This window comes from Pelodiscus sinensis, chromosome 10, assembly GCF_049634645.1.
Source record: "Pelodiscus sinensis isolate JC-2024 chromosome 10, ASM4963464v1, whole genome shotgun sequence".
NCBI classification, from domain to species: domain Eukaryota; kingdom Metazoa; phylum Chordata; order Testudines; family Trionychidae; genus Pelodiscus; species Pelodiscus sinensis.
The window spans coordinates 54,756,485-54,781,157 of NC_134720.1; the positions used below are offsets into that span (position 1 = coordinate 54,756,485).

At 54.1% G+C, this 24,673-nt stretch overlaps 1 protein-coding gene and 1 pseudogene across 9 annotated transcripts in view; both read right to left on the reverse strand.

Moving 5' to 3' along the window:
• Positions 1–1,647: 1,647 nt before the first annotated feature.
• Positions 1,648–7,071, reverse strand: LOC142830824 (podocan-like; annotated as a pseudogene).
• Positions 7,072–10,864: 3,793 nt separating this feature from the next.
• ATP13A3 (ATPase 13A3) overlaps positions 10,865–24,673 on the reverse strand; it is a 114,625-nt gene continuing 100,816 nt past the window's right edge. For 8 of the 9 annotated variants that reach the window (XM_075938298.1, XM_075938303.1, XM_075938304.1 and 5 more), the window contains 5 exons: positions 24,017–24,204; positions 20,949–21,037; positions 20,464–20,544; positions 16,065–16,154; positions 10,865–14,885 (listed from right to left, as the gene is read on the reverse strand). In XM_075938298.1, the coding sequence (XP_075794413.1) occupies positions 14,688–14,885; positions 16,065–16,154; positions 20,464–20,544; positions 20,949–21,037; positions 24,017–24,204 (646 nt within the window). In that variant the 3' untranslated portion in view covers positions 10,865–14,687. The remainder of the gene's footprint in view (positions 14,886–16,064; positions 16,155–20,463; positions 20,545–20,948; positions 21,038–24,016; positions 24,205–24,673) is intronic. The other variant, XM_075938297.1, reaches the window with a different exon arrangement.

The window sequence follows — 24,673 nt, forward strand, 5'->3', positions numbered from 1 at the left end:
CCTGCACCACACACTGCACCACGCTGCACCACACACTGCACCACCCCCAGCACACTGCACCACGCTGCACCACACACTGCACAACCCCCAGCACACTGCACCATGCCCTGCACCACACACTGCACCACCCCCAGCACACTGCACCACGCTGCACCACACACTGCACCACCCCCAGCACACTGCACCACGCCCTGCACCCCCAGCACACTGCACCACGCTGCACCACACACTGCACAACCCCCAGCACACTGCACCACGCCCTGCACCACACACTGCACCACGCTGCACCACACACTGCACCACCCCCAGCACACTGCACCACGCTGCACCACACACTGCACCACCCCCAGCACACTGCACCACCCCCAGCACACTGCACCACGCTGCACAACCCCCAGCACACTGCACCACCCCCAGCACACTGCACCACGCTGCACCACACACTGCACCACGCCCTGCACCCCCAGCACACTGCACCACGCCCTGCACCCCCAGCACCACACTGCACAATGCCCTGCACCACCCCCAGCACACTGCACCACGCCCTGCACCCCCAGCACACTGCACCACGCCCTGCACCCCCAGCACCACACTGCACAACGCCCTGCACCACCCCCAGCACACTGCACCACGCCCTGCACCACACACTGCACAACCCCCAGCACACTGCACCCCCCAGCACACTGCACCACGCTGCACCACATACTGCACCACCCCCAGCACACTGCACCATGCTGCACACCCAGCACCACACTGCACCACACCCTGCACACTGCACAGCACACTGTACCGTGCTCTGCGCACTGCACACCCAGCACACTGCACCACGCTGCACAATGCTGCACCATGCTGCACGACATACTGCACCACGCCCTGCACACTGCACCACACTGCACGCCCAGCACCATGCTGCACGCCCAGCACCACACGGCATGCCCTGCACCATGCCCTGCACACTGCACCACGCTGCATGCCCAGCACCACGCTGCACCACGCCCTGCACACTGCACCACGCTGCACGCCCAGCACCACGCCCTGCACACTGCACCACGTTGCACACCCAGCACCACGCTGCACCACGCCCTGCGCACTGCACCACGCTGCACGCCCAGCACCACGCTTCACCACACCCTGCACACTGCACCATGCTGCACCACACCCAGCACCACGCTGCAGCACGCCCTGCACACTGCACCATGCTGCACCACACCCTGCACACTGCACCACGTTGCACACCCAGCACCACGCTGCACCACACCCTGCACACTGCACCATGCTGCACCACACCCAGCACCACGCTGCAGCACGCCCTGCACACTGCACCATGCTGCACCACACCCTGCACACTGCACCACGCTGCACGCCCAGCACACCAGTGCAACTTTCCAGCACGACTTCTCCAGCTGTGCCAGCTTAGTGCCAGGCTGAACAGGGGGCAGCCAAGGGCAGGAGGCGGGAGGGTCGGGCCAGAGGGGAGATGTCAGGTACCGTCCTAGTGCAACCGGGCATCGTCCGAGGAGCCATTTCCCACTTCCTGCTCTACCTCACTCCTCTCACACGGGGGACGAATGTCTCCAGGCGGGGGAGGTGCCCGACTGGTCTCTCCGCTGAAGAGAAAAGTGCTTTACCTCAGCACGGGGACCCGGCTGCGAGCGCGGCCCAGGCACGACGGCCGTGTCACCCCGCAGGCGTGAACCCGCCAGGCCAGAGGGGCACCCCGAACCCTGCGGAGGATTTGTAACGCGAAATATTGTGAGTGCAAAGGGAGCTGGTAGAGCGAGGGGGGCCTGGGGCAGGTTACGTTACTCGCCTGCTGCCTGCGTGGGGCGCTGCTGCAGGGAAACCAGAGCAGCGAGGCCTCCGTGTCCCTGGCTTCTTCCCTTGCTTCATGGGCTAGAGCTGCGCTCCCCGCCTGCCCCCCCACCCCCGGGCCCTGTGCAGCCATGGGGCTGGCATGGCCGCCAGTCGCTCCCCGGGGAGCGGACACCCCAGCGCCCGAGGCGACGTGCTGGGAACAAGCTGCCACCTTGACACGGGCCCCCAGGCGCGTCTGTGGCAGGGCGAGCAGCACGGGGGAGGGGCTGGTAGTGCCCCTCAGAGCCCCGTGGAGCCCCCAGGTCCCCGTGCTGGGGCAACCTGACAAAGAAGCGACTTTCCCGGGGCCCTGACCAGCCTTCGCTCTGCAGGAGCCAGGCTGGCCTGTCCGAGCCACGGCAGGGCCCTGCCCTGGAGACCTGGGGGAGCCGCGCCGACCCTCGCGCCCTGGGCAGGGCAGCGAGTCAGAGCCCGAAAGCAGCAGAGCGGCGTGGGCACGGGAGGGGAGGCGGGGGCCCCCTCCCAGCTTCTATTCTTATCTCGCCACCGCCAGCAGGCCTGGCACCAGGCTTCCTGTTGTGCAACCCAGGAAGCCGGCTGTGGAAGGAGCTCACGCTGCTCGTGCGAACGCCTTGCACGCTGCATTGCGGAACGAGGTCGTTACGAATGAACTTGGATTCAGGCCTGGATCGGGGGAGGCCAAACTAGGCCCATTTCCTCACACCGCTGGTCCCAGAAGACGTCTGGTAGTTGGGCCAAAATCTTGCCCGAGTTGTTTTTGCAGCTTTCCCACGCCTGGGGAGACAGCTCCCGCCAGCTTCCAAAGCCCACGGCCCTGAGACTGAACGGCAAGGTAGCAGAGCGGGTGTGAGCCCACGTCCCACACAGGCCTGCACAGGCAGGGACCCGCCCCGTGGGGCAGCCTGCGATGCCTCAGTCTGGAAACAACTGGGAAACGCTTTCCCGCTGTCTTCCTGCTTCCTCACATGCGGGAGATGGGGGACTCTTACCTGGATCTGTGGCCCTGCCACACTTTGGCCCCGCCCCTACTGCTCCCATTGGCTACGATTCCGGCCAATGGGAGCAGCTGGGAAAGCCTCCAGTGAGCCGTTTCCTGCGCTGCCGTTCCCCCGAGGAGGGGGAGGGGGAGGGGGAGCAGCAGCGCCCGGAGCCACTTCCTAACCTCGTGAGCCGGATCCCTTCCCCCCAGTGGGAAGCTAGACCTGACACTCCAACCTCATGGGGTGGGGTCGGGGCTGGAGCACCAGCGCATGCTCCCCAGCAGGGGGCAGCAAGCCCCAAGCCTGGGCCCATCTGCAAGATCACTAGTGGTCCATGGAGCACACTGAGAACCGCTGCTGCAGTGCTCAGTAACGGGATAGAGGCTGGGAAACACAGGGTCAGTTTCCACAGCGGAGAGGGGCAAACAGCAGGGTCTGTGCCGGGACCCCGGCTGGTCGACAGTCACGAGTCATCTGGAAAGGGGAGGTGGCAAAACTTGCAGAAGATACAAAATGACTCCTGCTAGCGACGTGGGTTGGGAAGGCCTGCAGGGGGTCGCACTAACCTGGGAGACAACTGGGTAAATTAGCTGTTACCACTCAAGAAAGATCTCGGAGACACTGTGGACAATTCTCTGAAAACATCTGCTCCAGGCGCAGTCAGTCGGAAAAGCGAGCAGAAGGGTAGGGACCTTTTGCAAAGAGAGGGGTGAGACAAACGACCATAATGCCACTGTATGGATTCACGGCACGCCCACACCTTAAACATGGGATGCTGTGCTGGCCACCCTGTTCCATTAGCACAGAGAAGGGCAACAAAAGTGGTCAGAGGTTTGGAGCAGTTTCCATCCAAGGCAATATTAAAAAGACTGAGACTCTCTAGCTGAGAAAAGGGTAAGTGTGGAGGGCTACAATAGGTCTACACAATTGTGAATGGTGTAAAAAAAATATTATTTACCCCTTCAAATAACACAAACGCCAGAGGCAGCAGGTTTTAAAGAAACAAAAGGAAGTGCTTCTGCACACAACACACAGTTGACCTGTGGAACTCCTTGCCAGGGGATATGGTGAAGGCCAAAAGTATATCTGGGTTAAAACAAACAACTCCTAAGTTCTAGGAGGCCAGGTCCATCGCTGGCTATTAGCCAGGGTGGTCAGGGAAGCAGCCCTACACTCTGGGTGTCTCTAAGCCTCGGGCTGGGTAACAATGAATTGCTCTGCTCTGTCCATTCCCTCCGGGGCTCCGGGCACTGGCCACTGTTGGAACAGGACACTGGCTAGATGGTGGCCTGAGCCAGGGTGGCCGCTCCTACGTTCTTAGGCATTGCAGCGGGTGCAAATCCGTGGCACTAGACAATAAACCCCACTAGAAGCACAGGAGAGAGACATTTATCGCCCAAGCAGAGCGATGGCCGAAAGGGGGTAAGTGAGGAGCACGGAGGGAGGGGTTACACATTTGCCGTCTTTAATCACGTGACGTCCAGCGAGGAGCCAGACAGTCTGGGAACGGCCAGCGAGTCCTTGCTGGACACTCGTAATTTCAGGCCAGGCCAGGCCATTCTGAGGATCCAATCTGAGCCAGTGAGCCAGACTGTGACTCCAGCATCTGATGGAAGCCACAAGCGGCTGCAATTGCTACTTCAAGCCGCGAGGTCCCGTCTCGTCCGCGGCACCCGACTTCCCGCACGTCTGCACCGCACAGGTCACAACCCCCCCGGCCATTCCCGCTTCAAGCCTGAACGTCTGATGGATCGAGAGCGGCAGCACAACCCGAACAGCTGAATGAGCAGCAGGTGAGCGCGGAGCAGTATCACAGCTGGGACCTCCCTGGGCCGGCACTCTCAGGACCTGACTGGTCTCGGACGAGGGATTTTGCCAGACCAGGGGAGGTCATTTCTGGCCCCGCTGCTGCCAGCCCCGCCCCACGCCCCGTCTCTCCCCCACCCAACTGAGCCACACGCTGCCCTCCTCCTGCATTGCACCAGATCCTGGGTCTCCCTGCCCCTCGCTGCGCGCCAGAACGCTGTGATCCTGAAACAGCCACGGGCTGGACCAGAGGGTCCCGGTTCATAGCGGTGCAACATGGAGTCAAGTGCCATGGCCAAACCAGACGAAGTCTCCATCTAGCCGGTTTGTCACTGCCTAACAGCACTTGCGAAGGCCTGGAAATGGGCGGACGCTGGGGTGATCGCTCCAGGGAACGGCTGTAAAATGCACGTAACACGTGCCTGGTCAATACACAATGCTGCGCAGAGGAGACGCAAACACAGCTGCTGCCCACTGTGCGAGAGCTGCAAGCTGGCATCTGCAATGGGCGAACTGGGGGGCTGTGCCCAGCCGGCCGGTTCCTTCCTGGACTACATGCGCGCTGAGCTCCCCTCTGCGTTCCCGCCCGTGTACAAGTCTCACCAGTACAACGGCCTGAGCAGGGCTGCAAGGCGCAAGCTGCCCAACTTTACACCGCCCAGCCGCCGCCCAGCCAGACAAGTATCCGACCCCAAGGAATGTCCGAGAGAGGCCGAGAACGTCGAGAGTCTCGTGACAGCCAGGAGGGTGTGGCAGTGGTGGAGCGGTCGCTCCTGCGCGGTTTCTCTCGCTAGTCCAGGGGCGCTTGGGCAGAAGTCTGGGGGCGTGATGCGGTCGCAGGCAAGGGCACGGCAGTGGGAACGACAGGCCAGGCGCGGCGGGGTCTTCCAAGGGTCGGCCAGGGCTCAGCTGTAGGAGAAGACGGCGCGAGGGAGGGTGGAGCTCTCAAGTGGGGGCGAGGAAGGGCTGTGGCAGGGGGCAGAAAACGATCATCCGGCCGAGACGAAGGGACTGGGACGTGGCAGGAATGTGGGTTCAGGATGTTTACGTTCTGCGGGAGCCGCCTGTTGAATCCAGTCACACTGCGCAGGGCGGGCCAAGCACAAACTCCGGCAGCCTGGGGTGAAGTCTCCAGAGACAAGCTGCGGCCTGGCCCGAGTTAGCAAATTGCCTGGAGATTGTGGCGCTCGCTGAAGAGGTTTGTAGGAAGAACGTTCATCTTGTTATTGAACGGGGAAGCCCCTGGCGTTTCTGCAGCCTATGGAAGATGCCCCCCCGGAGAGCAGAGAGGTTACTCGAATGTACAACAAGCTCGGAAGTCCACTGAGACCACTGGCCACGTACACTGACATCTGGACTGAGGCCTCACCAGTAGCTCGACAGCTGTCAATCACAGGACACAAAAGCTGGAGGAGTTGCAAGTTTGGTGTCTCACCCACAGACTCCGGAGATTGCTCGTGTCCCCAAATGGGATCTCCGGGAGGGATTTCCCCGATTCCCGCACAAGCGCAATTTAGTTGAGCTGGGCAAATGCAGACGGCGCCCAGGAGGGCACCAAGGCAGGGTGTTCTGAGAGCGTTAAATGTCTCGCCCAAGCAGGCTGTGGGCTGCGCCCGGGCAATGGACTGGATGCCATCTGGACGCAGACGGAGCGAGCGCCTGCAGGTCTCAGACTATCCTGCTCGCCCGTCTATTGAGCAGAGCCTGTTCACACAGCGCGAGCGTCTCAAGTTCGGTTCATGTGCTAAATAAAGCTCTTGGCAAGGCTGCCAAATAGTTTCTGGATAAGTTCAGTCGTTTAAGCTTGGCCGGGTTCCCGAGTGCTCCACCAGGAAGCTCCAAGCGATGGCCTTTGTTCAAAAGAGCTCCAGCGAGCTGACCAGTTTGTCCGAGAGGCTGTGCCCAGTGCCTTTCAGCACATGGCTGTCCAGGATCAGTGGCGGAAGGCCCCCCCGCTCCTCCAGCGGGAAGCTGAGTTAACTTGCTGCCAAGCAGCTTACGGGTCTTTAGCTTTCTCAAGCCTGGAAAAGCCACTGGGAAAACGAAGGCAATCTGGCTTGAAGGCGACAGAGGCCGTAGCCCCCCCCTTCCAATTGGCCGCACTAGTGCTTGTTGCCGGAATACACGGCAGGCAGACCTAACCGTGCCAGGCCTTGGATACCGGGACCAGAGCGACCGGCGGCAGCTTTCAGAAACCACGCGCATTTCTGAGGGCAAACCGAAGGAAAATATGGATGGTTGCAGCTAACCGAAAAACCAGCCTCCTGGCTGAGGTGCCTGGACTACGAGCAGCTTTAAATTAGTACCACAGGGTCCGGTTTCCATCTCGTAATAACGGTGTGAATCACAAACTCGACTGTACGAACGACTGTAGCAAAACACAAACTGAACCGAGAGCTCCCAGACTCCGCACTGCTGTGCGATTACACGGGTTTGACAGTGCTCCAGGGCTGCCACCTTTCCAACCCTTCCCCCAAACCCCACCCCCTTCTTCCCTTGGCCCCACCCCTTCCTGCCTCTTCTCTCTGGGCCCCGCCCCTCCCCCAATGCTTGTTGGATCGACTCCACTTCCTCTGCTCCAGGACGGGGTCAGTGTGAGTCCCAGCTGAGCAGAGGCTGGTGTGGGTTACTGACCCGGTGCCGCCCTGCCCCGGGGTGCCCACGGGTCCCCTCAAACCAGAGCTTGTGGTCAAACACCAGGCAGCTGGGAACTGTAAACGGCCCGCGGACAAAGAGCGTCCGGGTAGGACCCAGATGGTGCAGCCCCGGTGCTGTCCCTAAGTTCTGAGCACTCACGATTTAGAATCTTTCATTTCTCATATTTGTATCAGCCACAATAAAATCCTCAGAAGAACACGGAGCAGCTGGACGGGGTCAGACCAGGGGTCCCTCCGGCCCAGGGTCCTGTCTGCCCACAGCAGCCAGGGCCAGATGCCCCAGAGGCAGGGAACAGAGCAGGGAATCCTCCCGTCTCACCTCCAAAGAAACAGGCCAGGGACATCCCTACCCATCCTGCAGAAAGGCAACGACGTCCTCAGTGTTCTGGGGTCACTGTTGATGCTGTAACCCCCTTAGACACACGCTCCCGTTGTCATCCAGACCAAGCACGCGTCCGGCTCCGGCCACCCCCGCCGCTACGGGGCTCCCTCTCCCCGCTGCGTGGAAATCCACTTGGCAGCTGGGTTTTAAGAGACGCGCGCCAGGCTCCAGCCATCGTAGCTTGAGTTAAACTGCCTGGAGAGCTCCGAGGCAGCACAATCTAACACAGCCCCTTGCACATGGGCCAGCGCTCTGCCAAGGACCACGGCCGGGGGCTGTCACTGCCAGCAGACAGTGCGTCCGGATCCCCTCCTCCAGAAGGCAGCGGCCACACAGCTGCAAGGGGCTTGTCACCGGCCAGAGGCAAAGCCCCGCCCAGGCCAGCACTCAGGGTGTGTCTAGACCAGTGGTTCCCAATGCGATGTCGCACCTGCCAAGTGATCAGGCTTTGGGGAACAAGACCCTCCAGTTTCTGCATCAGAGCTAGGATCCTGGCAGCACCAGCAGGGAGCGGGCACCTTTCTGCTCCAGACGTGGCTCGGCGTTTCTTACCTCCTTTCCGTGTCTCTCCCATTTCATGCCCTGGCCTCCACGAACAGCCTGTAACAAAACCCAAGGCTGGAAGAACCTTGGCAAAAGGTTCGTGTTGGTTCCAGGCTTGGGGCTGGGTTTCAAAAGAACCCGTCAAGCACATTCTACCGTAACCTTCCTTAAACAAACATCTTTGTCCGGGACTATGGAAGTGCAGTTCAGCGTGGAAAGGGTCTCAGCCTCGCTCATGATGTGATGTTTCCAGGCTCACCCCAGGTCTATACTAGACCCGGAGGGTTGGCTTCAGCCACTCAACTCCAGCAATGTAAATAACGTAGCTGGAGCCAATATACCTTAAGCAGAGCTTGGTGCCGTCTCCACAGCAGGAGGTTGATGGGAACAAACGTTCCCGTTGGCTTCCCTTACTCGTGAATCAAGGAATACGAGCGCCAATGGGGCGCCCTCAGCATTCAACTGAGTGGGTCCTTACTAGACCTGCTAAATCGAACGCCAGAAGATTGATCTCCAGCAAAGCAAGTGGAGACATGACCTTAGAGCAGGAGAGAGATGGTAGTTGCAAAGCAACAGTATTGGCAGGCAGATGTCACCCTGGAGGAAGAGCTATCGGCACAGCACGATGCAAGGAAGCTACACTGGAAGATCTCAATGATGAAACAGAAATGCCTCACTGCTCTTAGTAAGGTAAAAGTTACAGCCTCAGCATGGCCTTCATCAATGCATGATGCAGACACAGGCCACTAGCAGTGTTCCCTCTAAGATTTTCCATCCTTGGACGGGCTGAATTTTCTTATCTGCAACACCGATATTGAGGTTGTGTGTGGATGTGCATCCACCAGAACAAACAAAAAGCATAGCGATAAATATATATTGAAATAGTCCATAGACGTGGAAGAAAATGTATTAAAACAAGGGATAAATAACAGAGCAATGCTTATGATCAGGGTTCCTCAAATCGCTGTTTCTGCTCGCCCGTGGTGAGTAGATTTCAGCCGGTCGCCCCGTTGACCGGCGCTGCAAGCATGCGCAGTACCGGTCTGGCGCACACGCGGGGCGGGGCTGGTGAGTAGATCTCGCCGTGGCTTGTCGAGCCCTGCTTATGTTTAATATGAAATCAAAAAGAAAATTCACACTGCCCTTGGCTGTAGCAGCGGGTTGTGCCCATAACAGCTCATGATACTATTTATATATTTTTGTTAACCTAAAGGTGCGAAGGACCATAGTTGTTTTTAGTTAGACTAACACGGCACCTTTCGGAGACCTTGAAGCACACGGGTCATTGGCCTTTCGAGCAGACAGGCGCATGGTAAAAGATCTTGCAAATACGGTTTCACCCTACGAAACAGCCAGTGTCACACCTAGTACTCGCTACTTCTGACTCTCGAGAGCCAGAACTCTACCACGTAGCAAAGATCTGGCCCTAATGCAACAGGTTCCCATGGAGTAATTAGTAACAGAGGAGTTAAAAAACCAAGATGAAAGGTTTAGATGATCTGCAACAACCCACAAACGGTTAAAAGAATCATCTTCTTTCTTAACACAGGGGTGGGCAATAATTTCTGATGGGGGGGCCACTCCAAGAATTTGGTACGTGGTCGAGGGCCACACACTTCCATGAGGGGCGGGGGGCTGGGGTGGAGGTTGGGCGCAGAAGGGAGCTCGGGGAGGTGGAATCTGGGAGGGAGTTTGGGTGAAGTAGGGGATCATGACCTGGGGCAACGACTGGGGTGCGGAGGAGTTGCTGGGGCAGGGATTTGGACTGTGACCAGGGACAGCGGATTGGGGTGCAGGGTCTGGGAGGGGGTTGTGACCTGAGGAGGGGATGTAGTTTCTGGGGGCTGGAGCAGGGTGCAGGTTTGGGTTACATGGGGTAGGAGGGAGGAAGGAAGGGGCTGGGAGACCTTACGTGGCTCTCAGCCAGCAGGTTTCTTAGCCAGGGTCCCTGCCTTCCAGCCCCTCTGCCTGCTATGGGAAGCTGCAGGAGCCCTGTGTATTGCACTAACACGAACACTGTGAGCCCGAGGGATGGGGGAGGAGGGCACTTCACATGCTGCCTGTCCTGCAAACATGCAACTGCGACTGGTGGAAATTGGCCAATGGGAGCTACTGGGGACGGGGGCAGAACGAGCAGCCTGGCTCCCCTCCCTCCAGGCTCTCAGCCTTCACACACACGTGGCCCTGCACCCAGCTCTCCGGAGTGCCAAGCCCCCGGGGGCGGGGCAGGCAGGGACCTGGCTGAGGCTCTCGTGGCCAGATCCAGCCTGCAGATCATCTTTTGCCCAGCCCTGGAGCAGAGGCTGGAGCCAATGTCTCCATTTAGAGCAGGCACCAGCAGCTGCTGCTTCTGCTGGTCCGAGAGGGCAAGTACCCCGCCCCCGCCTTCCCCAGCCAATCAGCTGAGCTCCCTGCCTCTGCACAGGGCTCAGGAAAGGGAGCCTTGGTCACTAGCATTGTTTCCAGATCAACCTTGTGCGTGGATGTACACGCCCATGCACACGTGTGGGAGCGAGAGTGTGTGCACAAGGGACTAAGCCACCGCCCTCTGAGCCATTCTGTCCGTTTCAGCCAGCTCTGAATCAAGCCCTAACCGCGCGCGGGGGGGAGCCAGAGGAACAGTCCCAAACACTGAGCACAGCAAAGGTGAGGAACGTGCACGTGGTTCATTTGCATTTTATTTCAAATAGCTTCAATCAGAAAAATGATTCGACAAGGCTCGTTACAATGATGTACAGTTCTGCACGTGTGCCTCTGACAGCCGGGTACCACGCTACAGCAGCATGACATGCTCTGAAATAGAAAGACACAGTGGCGCTCTGATTAGAACTAGCTTTTGGAAAGAGGAAGGGAGCTTCCAGAGGATGCTGAAATCACGAGTCTTCTATTTTTGTTAGTTTCAAGGAAGCACACCGAAACCAAGAGTAATTTCCAGTTCACAATTATCAAACAAGCTGTAATTTATTGAAAATAGCTGTAAAAAACCAAAGCTGTGCTGTATAAAATTAACATATTCAGGACTCTAAAAACTGTCAGAAAACCACCCCTTTCACTCAGACATATAAAAATCTAGTTTTGTAATTCAAAATTTCATGGAAGAAATTCTAAAGCACTTTCTAATTACTGAATGTTGTGATAACCAAGGAAAATGCTAAAAAACTTGCAGCATAAAAACGCATCCTGCATGTGTTTAATGTTAACATAATATATACATAATACAGTAGATGATTATTTACCCAATTTCAGATTAACTGGTTCAGCACAATCTTCATAAACACAGAACAAGGAATAAAATAAATAGAATAAAAAATTGTGACCATTTTAAAAATAAAAGTGCAATTGTAAAAGTCCCCAATTTAAAGTTTACAAATTTGGCGTAGCCACTTTTACCCAAACCTTATTTGCAGCCTATTTTACAGCAGATTTAGTTGTATAATGTGTGAAATCTAGTTACCACTAATTATATCTGAAGGGAAGGAGATTTTTAAAAATAACCCTGAGGGATACACATTTTAAAGATCTGGTTGCTTATTTTTTAAAAAATTAAGTTACATTTATTATTTAACACTCGCTTTCCTGGGTAGACCATTCCTTAAAGTATGTGCATAAATAATATTTAAATCAGCAATATTTACAAATCCTAGGACACTGAAGTAAGACATATACAGATTTAAATTTAGGTCTGTATACATTCAAATAATTTAATATGAAAAACTGAATCAAACTCTTCAGTGCGAGGCTGAATTATACAATAGAAAGAAAAAAGTCCATCAAGAGTAATTAGTAGGGCCCACTAAATAGTTGTTAATTTGAATTCATTAGTTTTCAAGAAAAAATTACACAAGGATTCTTTTATGCCTAAACTCTGAAGTCCAACACACTTCAATGTAGGAAACTAACTTGCTAATTTGGCTCTTTCTGTGCACCTGAACAACCGTCTCTCCCTTTCAAAGTGACACAAGCGTGCAGACGGAGCCCGGCCCTCGGGTCAGAAGGTGCAATTCCCAGGCACGTCAGTAGGAGTCGGGCTACTTGCATGGCTGCATTTGAACCCCAAGAGCTATAAACCCTTGTAACAAAAAGCAAAAGGAAACCGAGACAGCTGACCTGTGTCCTCAGCAGTAACGAGTGGTTCTGGGCCAAAGACACTAGCCAGTCCGTCCGCGATGGCAACAGCCCCACTCATCTTGGCTCCCAACTTGAAGAGCAGAGAGCCTGACCCTAGAGGCGCTGAGCTCCTACAACTCCACTGCCGTCAGACCAATGAAAATCGTGCTCTAGTTTTCACAAGCCGTGCGCCCAGACTTAAAGGGCACACTTGGCAATTCTGGGAATTCGCTAAACAAACTCACTACTGGCCACGCGGCTGACTCCTCACTGCCTGGGCATTTCGAGCGGGTGGAACACGGCCGCTTATCGCCGGGCAGGACAGGCTGGGCGAGGGCAGGCGGGGCAGTGGCTCGGGAGATGAGCACCACGCCAGGAAAGAGGCCGTGTGCACACTTGTCACTGACCAGGCAAGCTACAATGAGGGACGCTGACTCAGAAACCCCGGTGAGTTACTTGTAAGCAGAGGGGGGTGGTCGGAGGTCACAGCTCCATGGTCTGAGGTGCATGGCTTCACACAGAAAGGGGCGAGAACATTCCTCAGCCGGCAGGCCCCCAGTGAGCGAAGATCCAGACTCCGCAGCGGCAGCCTCGGACAGCGACCGGGTTCATGCGTCTAAGGTTACAACCAGGGCTTGAAGTGGAACCGCATAACAAGGCAGCACAAGGGCAATTCTGCTCCACACGGAGGATGGGACTGCAGGTGAGGCCTCCTGGTTCCCGTTAACCGGGGGGCCGGAGCAGCTCCCTGCCCCCGCTGACAGGAGGCTGCTCCAGCCTCGTGGGGCCCGCCACAGGTGAGGGAGGAGAGTGTCCCAGCTGGCCGCGGCCGTGCACCCCCCGTTGGTTAACTGGCTAAACAATTACACAGGGTTTTGCATCCCTGTTCCACACCTGCCCAAAAGGAAGCCAGGCGAGGGCGGTTAGTCGGCAGGGGCACAGAGCGCCCCAAGCGCATTAGCAAGGCCTGAGGAGTCACTGGTGCTGGCACTGCCGGGCCTCCCAGCCCTAAAGGAGCCTCCCACGTGCAGCGCCCAGAACTCCTTCCCGCAGCAGTGCGGCAGACTCAGCAGCGAGGGGGTTACTAGGCACTGCCTTGTGACACACGGGAAACAGGCCTGAGCTGCAAACCCCCTTCCGACAGAGCCCTCGAGCCCTCCCTCGCTAACCCCCGCGAGCTGCCTGCCTGGGTCAGTGCAGGGATCACTCGGCCTGGCACGGAAGGGCCCAGTGTCCTCCCCACAGCCCAGAGTGGCTTAGATTGGTCAATGTCACCGAGTTCCAAAAGGCAACCCGAACTGGAGCTTTTCAACTCTCTCCCACGAGCAGTGAGAACTGGCTGGAGCTTTCCCTCCGGGTTTTACTGCTTCATTAGGGTGCCGAAGGGTTTGCATTTTACCACCATTTTTATAGGCTTCTAAATGCAATGGGTTTGAAGAAGTTGCTGCTGCTCTGCTGTCTCGTATTTACAAGTTCCCACCCTCGTGGGGAGTCTGCGCCGTAGGCTCCCGTTTCCACCCTAACATAGCTGCACACAACTGCCTGCTGATTAAGACATTGGTAGGCCAACCCTTTGGCATTTACAAGCCCTTGGTGCCCAGAACTACTATTGGCTAATGCTACGGGCTGGTGAAAAGCACGTTCTGCCCCCCAGCAGCAGTTCTGGCCTCGCTGGTGCAAAGGGGCTGCCATCACTCAACTGACACAGAAAACCGGGTCTGGAAGTGAAACCGAACCCCGGGGCCACCGGCGTGGTGAATGCAGGAGCAATGACGTGGCCCCACCTCAGAGGCCCTAACAACGCGTCCTCCTGCAGCCCGGGACAATTCAGGATTAGCTGAGGAGGACCAATGTGCTTCCTTCCTCCCAGGGAGGCAGCGCCCTGCTCTGCTGCATCCCCCAGGCCGGCAGGGTCAGACGCAGTCCCCTCGTACCGCACCACAGCTGGGCAGGCTCGGGCGCTACTAGGGATGCTGTCCGTGTGAAACAGACACGCAGTCACGGCGCTTTCCGAGAAAGGGGAAGGAGAAATGACTGCCCGCCCGCTCCAGGCTGTTTCTCCAAAGGAGCAGGCAAGGCCGCCAGACAGCGTGCTGTGCCCAGCGGTGTTGGGGCCCAGGACCGAACCAACACCCCAGAGAGTCAGAGGCCCTGCTGAACTGCCCTGCACTTTACACACAGCTCACTTTGGCTAAGCGAGGTTCAAAATTAAAAAAATAGATATTCTGCTGTACACGCTCTCGCTCGTTTTTAATGGAGCCGCTGGGGGATGCCCAGCTCCGGCTGCCGTCAGCGACCGTGCGACGGCACCGCCCGAGCCAGGCTCACGCCGCCAGAGCCCTGATCGCTCTGAGCACGGCCACAGACGCGCCACGGCTACGTTACAGTGACGACTTGGCAGGAGCCATTCTCCGGGGGGGCCGCCTTCGCTTCGGTGGTTGTTCTAGGTTTGGGGGGCCATTCCGGATCGACCAACAGTTCCTGAGCTAGGTGCATGTACTTGGCTTTGGGGATCTTCCCTCTGCAGCCAAACAGGGACGAAAGGAAGCAGCCTCGCCAGCGATCCAGAGCCTCCTGCAGAGGGAACAGGGAAACAAACAGGTATAGAAACGAGACACCACACGCCAGAAACCTGACAGTGAGAGCCCAGAGCGAATCGGACGTTCCTTAGCAATGGGCTGGGCTTGGGTTTTATCACAACGTGTCACGGTCGCACGCACCTCGCTTGCGTTGTGGCAGCAAGGAGATTTTTAAAAGGTACAAAGGTGAGGGGGAAAAAAATCAGACTTTGCATCCTAGTATCCAGCTCGCACACTTCCCCGGCATTTCCCAGCAAGCAGAGTCCTGCCTGGAGTCTCCCATTGCAGGTAACAGCCTTAAACCACGTGTCTAATAGAGCTGTGTCTGCCTGATGCCCAGATGGGGAGGAAGGGGGGACACCCAAACCCTCTACCCTGACACGCGTTTGCTCAGCTGTCTCCAAACAACAAGCATAAGCAATTTAAACGAACAGTGCCGATCTCACAGCGTGTGCTGTTAAAAAGCATGCAAAGCAATGAACTGTAAGTAACCTGCTAGTATGTGTGTGTCAAATTACTGATCACACAGAGCAGGGGTCTCAAACTCCCGGCCCGCAGGCCAGCCACAGGTTCAGGGGGAGCGGGCTGGTGGGAAGGGGAGGAACTTGGGGGCCAGTGTCCGATTCTGCAATCACTACGATCAGGGACCGCCCCTGGCCGGGAGTTTGAGACCCTTGACCGAGAGGACAATTTAACATCCTTTGAAGTCAACACAATTCATTTCACTGGGAGCTGGATCAAATCCCCCGACCCCTGATTTCATAAGAATCAAGTATTTCTAGTCCGACTCTACCGATCTGCTGACATGCAGACTACTACTACGGGTCTGCAATGGGCAGTGGAGACACTGCATGTTAGTCTCTGAAAATTTAATTGTGCCATTTGGGGGTGAAAACACATGTCAAAAGAAAAATGAGAGGCCTCAAAAGTGACAGGCACTCTCTCTCTCAAGACCTGTAAGTGCAGCTACACATCTCCATGTACACATGTAATGTGTAACGGCGCTTCGGTTACAGTCCTTTTTAACTGTAAAGCTACAGACATCAGACACGATTTCAAAACAGACTTTATAAGGGCAGCAAGCACACATGCATGCCACTATAAAATGCATGGGAGAAAACCAAATTAATCTGCAGACATTTGTAGGATTGACAGCAAAATACTGGTCTCCAACCTGAGGTGGCGGGGGCGTGGCGAAGCGATATTCTCCTTGCCTGTCTCGACTGAACACAGCCTTCCCAAGGATCATGTCCAGGAAGACATTCTGCAGGAAGGATGAAAAAGACTAATGATCATTTGTTGTTAGTGTGCATGTGAACACACAGTCTGATCAGCAAGGCAGGCACAATTAACTCAGGGCAAAACTAAACCCAGCTTTCCTTTGACAACGTTGATTTGGATCTGCACTGAAGAGAGAAAGCAGCCCGGCGTGCATGTGCTTCCCGAGGTTTCAGGAGCAGGACGCATGCTTCACGTGAACTGCACTGATTATGACAACGGCATTTACACGAAAAGGCGTTTTTAAAAGGCGCTTGGAGCCTGCCATTCGGCACGTTCTAAGGACGCGGAGAATTGCGACTTCTCCAATGATCTGCCGCCTTCTGGTCAGTCTGATGTGCCGGGTATTTATTCAGCAGTGCTGATCGCAGTGCCAAGCCCGGTACTGGGCAAGGCGGAGCGGCAGGCTGCTCGGGGACACAGACACGGCACTCGGAGGCTTGCTGAGTGTGCGTCCGGTCGGGCTGCTCTCAGGACACTGCAGGGGCTGTGGGTCCCTGCCCAAGCCATGAGAGTCACAGCGAGGGCCGTGTGACACACATCACCTCCGCACTGCGCACACAGCAAGACTCATTCCCCGAATGGACAGCCTGTGGCAGGTGGGCTCCAGGGGCTCGGCCTGTAGGACGGGGCTCCGGGCTCTGGGGCTCCAGCTGGGGGCAGAAGGTCTGGGTGTGGGGAAGGGGAGGGCTCTGGCTGGGGTTTTGGGTGCAGGCTGACTGAGGGCTATGCAGGGAGAGGACTCCTCCCACCGCCTCTCACTGCCGCAGCTCAAAGCCCAGGGAGAGGCGCCTGCCCAGCTGCAGCAGCTGCGGTGTGGCTGAGCCAGGGCGGTGATGCCAGTGCCCTCCCCCCAGAGCCGGCCCTCCAGGGGACAGTGCAGTGGTACAGTCAGGGCTTGGGGAGAGGCAGCTCTTCCTGCCACTGCCCTATGTGGGGCCTAATAAGCAGCCAGGCAGCTCAGTGGTAACGTAGCTTGAGAGCTCCTGCAGCTAGTCACAAAAACATCCGAGCGGCCAGATGGGGTCAGGCCAAAGGCCCCTCCAGCCCAGTGTCTGGCTGCCCACAGCGGCCACTGCCAGGTGCCCGGAGGGAGGGATCACAGCTGGGAATCCTCACACGATCCCTCCCGTCACCCACTGCCAGGCAAACAGAGGCCGGGGCCACCATTCCTACCCGTCCTGCCTAACGGCCATCGATAGACCTAACCTCCATGAATCTAGCTAGCTCTTTTCTGAACCCTGGTAAAGTCCTGCTTGCAGAACACACGTTGGTTTCTAAAAACGATAGATGACCATTTCCTAACACAAAAGGTGATGCACGCAATGAAGTAACGCTTTCGGACTTTGTGATGACAGAACTAGGAATGAATTACTGGACTGGAAGTTGGTGGTTGCTTGGCAACCAGTGTTCATGGCTTAATTACATTTAATAGTAGTAAACAGAGAACAGTCCCAACCAGAAACGTACATTCTTGGTGCTTCAAAAAAAGCTAATTTCCCAAAGCTGAGGACTATTATGAGCAAAACTGATTGAGAAGAAAATTTCAGATAGAAAAATGTGACTGAAAACTGGGAAGTTCTTAAAGAAGAGTTTAATAGGTGGCCAAAAAGTCATGATACCACAAACAAGATATACGACAGCTGTGATTGAAACCCCATCCTGGTTCAGTGACAAAGTACATCACCAAGTCAAAATAAAAATGCAATAAACAACAAATGAGGAAGCAGATAGCAAGTGATAAAAATGAGAAGTTATGAAGTACAGGAAATTGATACAGGAAGCTAAAGATGTCAGGGAAAACTCAGTGACAAGCAGCATTAAGGACAATAAGGAGTTTAGAAAACTAGGAGCTAAAAAAATTCTAGCAATTTTACTGGCCTACTATTGATTAAATGGATGCAGAAAAAAGAAATATTCCATATTTTTTCTATTCTATTCTGAATTTGCAAAAGGAAGAAGTTGCTGTGTCACATGCGAATGGAGAAGTCCTTTCAAACAAAGAAGGATGTTGACAATGTATTAGAAATAAATAATTTTAAAATCAGCAGGTCTGGAGAACTTCCTGAGCAGGGTTGCCAACCCACAGAAATTTCGTTTACAGACAAAATGGGAAAAAATTTACAGACACATTTTTTATTGAGATAATATAATATAAAAATTAAGACGACATAAATGGCCCAAAGTGAAGAGTAATCGTTGTCATTCATACATCACAAGAACAATATGCTATTTAACACACTTTCATTTAGTCAGACATGGTCCTAAATAAACAATTAAAACCTCCAATTTCTGCTGCTCCACAGTAAAATGGCTGAAGCAGCACAGAAGAAATGTAATCGCTAGAGAATAATTGCTGCTTTTTGAAATTTTACGAAATATATGGACACCTACATTTTTTTTTTTTTTACGGACTTTATAGACAGGTCCAATTTCGGCTAATTTTTTACAGACTGTTCGTAAATTTACTGATGGTTGACAACCCTGTTCCTGAGTTGCTAAAAGAGCTGGCTGGGCAGACCCTTTGCCCACAGATATAAAATGTTAAGTGTTTGAACCCCAGAGACATTCCCGGTGACAGGAAACCCTGATCTCCTTCTTGGAATGAAATACAAGTGTAGTTGATAAAGGCAGCTGTGCAGATGTAACACACTCGGGGCCTTTGATTTACACACTAGGACATTCTGATTTAAAAACCGGCACCCTGAGATAGCTATAAACTCACCCCACATGAATTAAGAAGCGGCTAACTGACAGATCTTTACAGTAGTCCTCAATGGGAAATAGCCACTGAATGGGATGTTTCAAGTGGCATTCCAGGGGGATCCCATGTGTCCGACATTCCCATCAATGGCCTGGGATACACAGTCACTGCTGAGAACATTTGCAGATGGCAAAGATCAGGAGAGTGGCAAACACTGAGGATGAGACGGTCCTAGAGAGCAACCTGGATCACTGGAAACAGGGCCCATCCAAGCTACACACATTTCACTGCAGTGATTGGTCTAGGAATAGCGAGCAGAGGCCAGCTTTCAGAAGAGGGGACTGGATCCCAGGAAGCAGAAACCCAAAGGATCTGGGGGCGCTAGTGGACAAGCGGCTGAATGTGAGCTCCTCGAGCGATGCTTTGGAAGACAGTGCCAAGGGGGTGCCTGAATGTACAAACGGGGGAGCAGTAAGCAGCAGCGAGGAGGAGATTTTACCCTGTTCACAGCACAGCTGAGACCTAGTGTCCACATTTTTAAAAGGCCTTGAAAATGGAGGCTGCGGAAAGGAACCACAAAGGTGAGCCAAGAAAACGCCTTCCAAGGCAGTGGCAGAGCCCGGTCTGTTCAGCTAGTCCAGCCGCAGAGGGGTGACAATGACAAGGTATAATTCCTTCGGGGGGCGTCTCAGCTATGCAAGGGCCTGACTCTAGCAGCGAATGGCGAGGCAAGAGCCAGCGCCTAGAAAGGGAAGCCAGGCAAGCACCAAGTAGGAGTCAGACATTTTTAACAGAGGACGATCGACCCCTGGGGAACAAACCAACCAGGGAGTGGGGGATTCTCCATCTCTTGATTTCTTCCAATCAAGACGGAAGCTGAGCCAAACCCAACTGACTGCGCTTCAGTCCCTGGCTGAAAGGGGGCGTGAGATACGGGAGGTCAGACTAGAGCAGTGGCTCTCAAGCTGTGGGGCAGGACCCCAAAGTGGGGTGTGACCTCATTTGCATGGGGTCGCCAGGGCTGGCTCCGACTTGCCAGGGCCAAAGCTAAAGCCCAACCAAAACCAAAGATGATGTCTCAGACTTCAGCCTGGCAGGGTGGGCTCAGTTACAGGCCTCCTGCCTGGGGCCCTCCTACCTAGGCAGTGGGGAGTGGGTGGGGTCTGGCTTTGGTCCCTGCCTGGGGCCCTCCTACCTAGGCAGTGGGGAGTGGGTGGGGTCTGGCTTTGGTCCCTGCCTGGGGTCACGTGGGAATTTCTGTTCTCAGAAAGGGGTCACAGTGCAGTGAAGTCCGAGAACCCCCGACTAGAGGATCTAGTGGCTCTTCCTGCCAGGCCCCTTCTACTGTTAAAGTGATGCACACTTCTGATCCAGCATAAGGCCAGAGATACATGCTGGAGTCGCTTGGACCGAACTCCGTACCAATGCGTAGGTCAGGTTAGATATTAATGATCTGTGTTATGAGACATTCTGGCCTGAAAATACACCAGCAGTACAAACACAACGGTACTCCATCAGCATTCAGACAGGGCGTCCTAACACCCAGGAAAGGGCTCCATGGAGAACCCCCTTGTACATCTGAACTACTTACCTCTACCAAGACGGATACAATTGCATTGATGATGACAATGATGAGAATTGTTATACGCCACTGATACGGTACACACACTAACTGCAAGACAAAGATGCCACAGGTGAGCAATGCGCGCTACGCATTGAGCAGTTACACACTAAAACAGTGTATCTGTGAAATAAAGCAAATTTGAAACAAGCTTGGTTGTAAATCTCGACTTTTAACGCCTCTGTTATTGCCTAAACATGAGTCTCTGCGACAGGGAAGATAAGGCTTATCGACAGAGGGCCAGTAGACAAGATTTTTTTTTAATTAAAGATTAAAAAACGGTGAAACTAAATGTATTTTTGGTTTTCAGTATGCCAGATTTTCATCTTCTGGTAGAACCTGTACTCTAGCTTTCAAAGGGTCAGTCTAGCCATTGGGAACTTTAGACAGGAAGAGAAGCCAGCCAACTTATTTCATGAGGTGTGACATTCACACACGTGCTTGTTGACTCTTACCTCAAGAAGGCTGTCAACGGATTCAAGTGGATACAACATGATGAAAAATGTGAGGATGTACAGAACTATCACAGATACAACAAATAGAGCTGTAAACAGAAAGAGAGAAATAGAACTTCAAGCATATTGTCCCTCTTGATTGTTGCATCTCTATCACAATAAACCCTGAACAATAATTCACAAAATGTATTCTGCATCGGTAGCCCATATACAAGTACATATTGATTAAATGGCTTTGGATTTCTTTCCTGAGAAATTATACTGCAATGATTTTATTGCATAAGTGAAAAAGTCACCTTAACAAACATCTGGTAACTTCTCATAAACTCATGAAAAAATGCAACGTATTTGACACTTCATATACAAAGAGTGTTCCCTTTCATAACAGAGCACAAATCTCAGATTACTTCGAAATCTGAATTATATTTATCCACCATTTCACTTTAGCATGTGTGCACACATGTAAAGCTGTCTCCACTAACCTTCTAAAATAATACCATAAATTAGCGAATATAACCCGTGGGTTATACACGTGTTTACCAACCACGCCCCCCACAGCCCCCCGTGGGGTATACATGTCTGCGTCTTATACAAGTTGATTTTCACTCCTTGGAGTCCCCCCGGGAGCATCAGTTCCCCTAAGTGGCTCTGCCCCCCTCCCCGCCCAAGCTTGCTGCAGGGGGACAGAGAGGGCCTGACGAGCTTCCAGGGCCTGCACTATGCTCTCCATTCCCCCTGCCCGGAGGAGGGTGGGTGGCACCTGGCTGCGGCTGCACGGGGTGGGCCTGGGCATGAGCGCGGCTCCCCTCACGCAGGCCGGCCGGCTCGCTGGCAGCAGGATGGCCGTCGCCTTGTGTCTGCTCGCTACGCTAGGCGGCTACCTCCTCACCTCGGCACTGCTGCTCAAGTGCCCGGGGTGCTGCCACATCTCCCACTGTGGCATCACAGACCACCTTTTACAAAGGCAGCAGAAGTGTCTGCGGGTTATATACGTCCGTGGGTAATCCAAATTTTTTTAAACACGATAGAAAACCCATGGGTAATACACGAGTGCGTGTTATACATGGATGCAGGTTATATTCGCTAATTTACGGTATATACGGTATATACATATAATTTGATATAAATACAAAATGACTAAATTGCAGGAGTTCAGATGAATCACTGCCCTAGCAACAAAACACTGCAGATTTTACATTGCACTTTTCTGAACTCCTGAAAGACCATTTTAAATATACATTCTGAGGCCTACAATAGAGACCAGAATCTTTCAGAATTCTGAAAAACATTAAAGCAACAATCTAAAACTAAAAAAAAATCTGCATGTGAGAGCTCTAGACACACAAAACTATCTTAAGAATATCAGCAAGCTGATTTCTGTGTATGCAGCAAACACACTGTCCCAACAGAGTTAGAAGTGAAAAATGTAACTAGCATTTAGAGGAGAGAAAGGTGATCTGGAATAATCAACATGGATTCACCAAGGGCAATCATGCCTGACCAACCTAATTAGTTTCTGTGATGAGGTACCTGGCCCTGTGGACATGGGAAAGTCAGTGGATGTGACAGACCTTGACTTTAGCAAAGCCTTTGATACGGTCTCCCACAGGATTGGATAAATGGACTGCGAGGTGGCTGGAAAGCTGGTGAGATTGTTGGGCCCAACGGGTAGTGATCAATGGCTCGATGTCTGGCTAGTGGTCGGTATCAAGTGCACCTCGGCAGTCGGTTCTGGGTCAAGTTTTGTTCAAAGTCTTTATCAATGACCTGGCTGAGGGGATGGATTGCACCCTCAGCAAGTTTGCAGATGACACTAAGCTGGGGGGAGAGATAGATACACTGGAGGGCAGGGATTGGGTCCAGAGTGAACTAGACAGATTAGAGGATGGGGCCAAAAGAAATCTGAGGAGGTTCAACAAGGACAAGTGCAGAGTCCTGCCCTTGGGATGGAAGAATCCCAAGCATTGGTACAGGCTGGGGACCGACTGGCTAAGCAGCAGTTCGGCAGAAAAGGACCTGGGGGTTACAGTGGATGAGAAGCTGGAGATGAGTCAGCAGGGCGCCCTTGTAGCCAAGAGGACTAATGGCGTATTAGGGTGCATTGGGAGGAGCATTGCCAGCGGATCCAGAGATGTCATCATTCCCCTTTAGTCAGCTCTGGTGAGGTCACATCTGGAGTGTTGAGTCCAGTTCTGGAACCCCCATTACAGAGAGAATGGGGTCAAACTGCAGCGAGTCTAGTGGAGGACAACAAAAATGACCAGGGGGCCACAGCACATGACCTTTGAGGAGAGGCTGAGGGATTTGGGCCTATTTAATTTAGAGGACAGGAGAGGAGAAAAGAAGATTTGAGAGCCGCCTTCAGCTTCCTGAAGGGAGGTTCCAGAGAGGATGGAGAGAGGCTGTTCTCAGTGGGGGCAGATGGCAGAACGAGGAGCAATGGGCTCAAGTTGCAGTGGGGGAGGTCTAGGTTGGAGATTAGGAAAAGCTATTTCCCTAGGCGGGTGGGGAAGCGCTGGGAGGGGAGGGGATGGAGTCTCCATCCCTACAGGTGTTTCAGTCCCCGCTTGACAAAGCCCTGGCTGGGTTGATTGAGTTGGGTCGGTCCTGCTTTGGGTGGGGGGCTGGACTCGATGACTCCTGAGGTCTCTGCCCGCCCTGGGGTTCTAGGATTATTCAGCATCTTAAACAAATCAGCAATGGGATGCAGGAGTATCCTGCGCCCAAAGCCACTGAGTCCAGGAGAAATGTCACTCAGTACCGCGGCAATGATGGGATCTCGGGGGCTTTCCCAGGCGGGCGTGCCATTCAAACATCTTGTTGAAATGTGTAGTGAGAGAATATTTGCACTCGTTTTCCCAGCTCTGCCCCATCTAGTGACACCTGCAAAACCCTCTCCTGCTTCTTCTCCGGGTGGAGCCCCACATTCCTGCCACAGCAGATCTGTTCCTGCAAAAGCAGCACCACACGCACCCAAAAGGATGTGCTGCCTGAGTGGACCATGCCTCGTGCTCTGGAATACTCACCCCGAAAACCAGCGGGATTGTCTGTGCTGAGAAGAGACTTACCGTTTTTGTAGGAAGGCTGCCTGAAGGGCTTCCCTTTAGAAAAGACAATTGCCACTATGAGGTACTGAAAGCAGGAGATGAAAAACACCGTTGTGTTCTCATAGTTTTTGATATTGTGCTCATCGTGCTCCGTGTCATTCCCGTGTGGGGAGGCACTGGCATTTGCAGCTGCTGCTGGGTCACATGCACTGCAACAAGGAGAATATTCGACAGTCAAAATAAAGGGTACAGCATGCTTCAGCCTGCTCTTCACTGTGGCCACCATCCAGCAGCGCTTGCTAAGAGGCTCTGGTGGGAACAGTTCAGATCCGTGGTGCCCGGCACGCTAGGCACTGGCCACGTGGGGCTGTTTGGCTAGTTCACTTCAGAACTGGCTGGACACGTGGGTTTCCACATTTTGCTGTGGTGACTGACGTCAAGCAGAAAGGCCGCTGTGTGGGGTGCCTGAGCTCATAGGCTGGAGTGTCCCGTGGGGCCCTGGGAGCTGTGAATCCCAGTGCGTTCCCTGGCAATATGAACGGCCCAGGACTCACTGCTGCCATGCCCTTACCCTCTCCCATGAGGGCAGATCCTCTCTCGCTCTGCTCGCCCTGGTACATCCTCAGCCCTTCATTCCCGCCACGCACCCTGAGCATCTGCCACAAGCTCCCCTTTCCG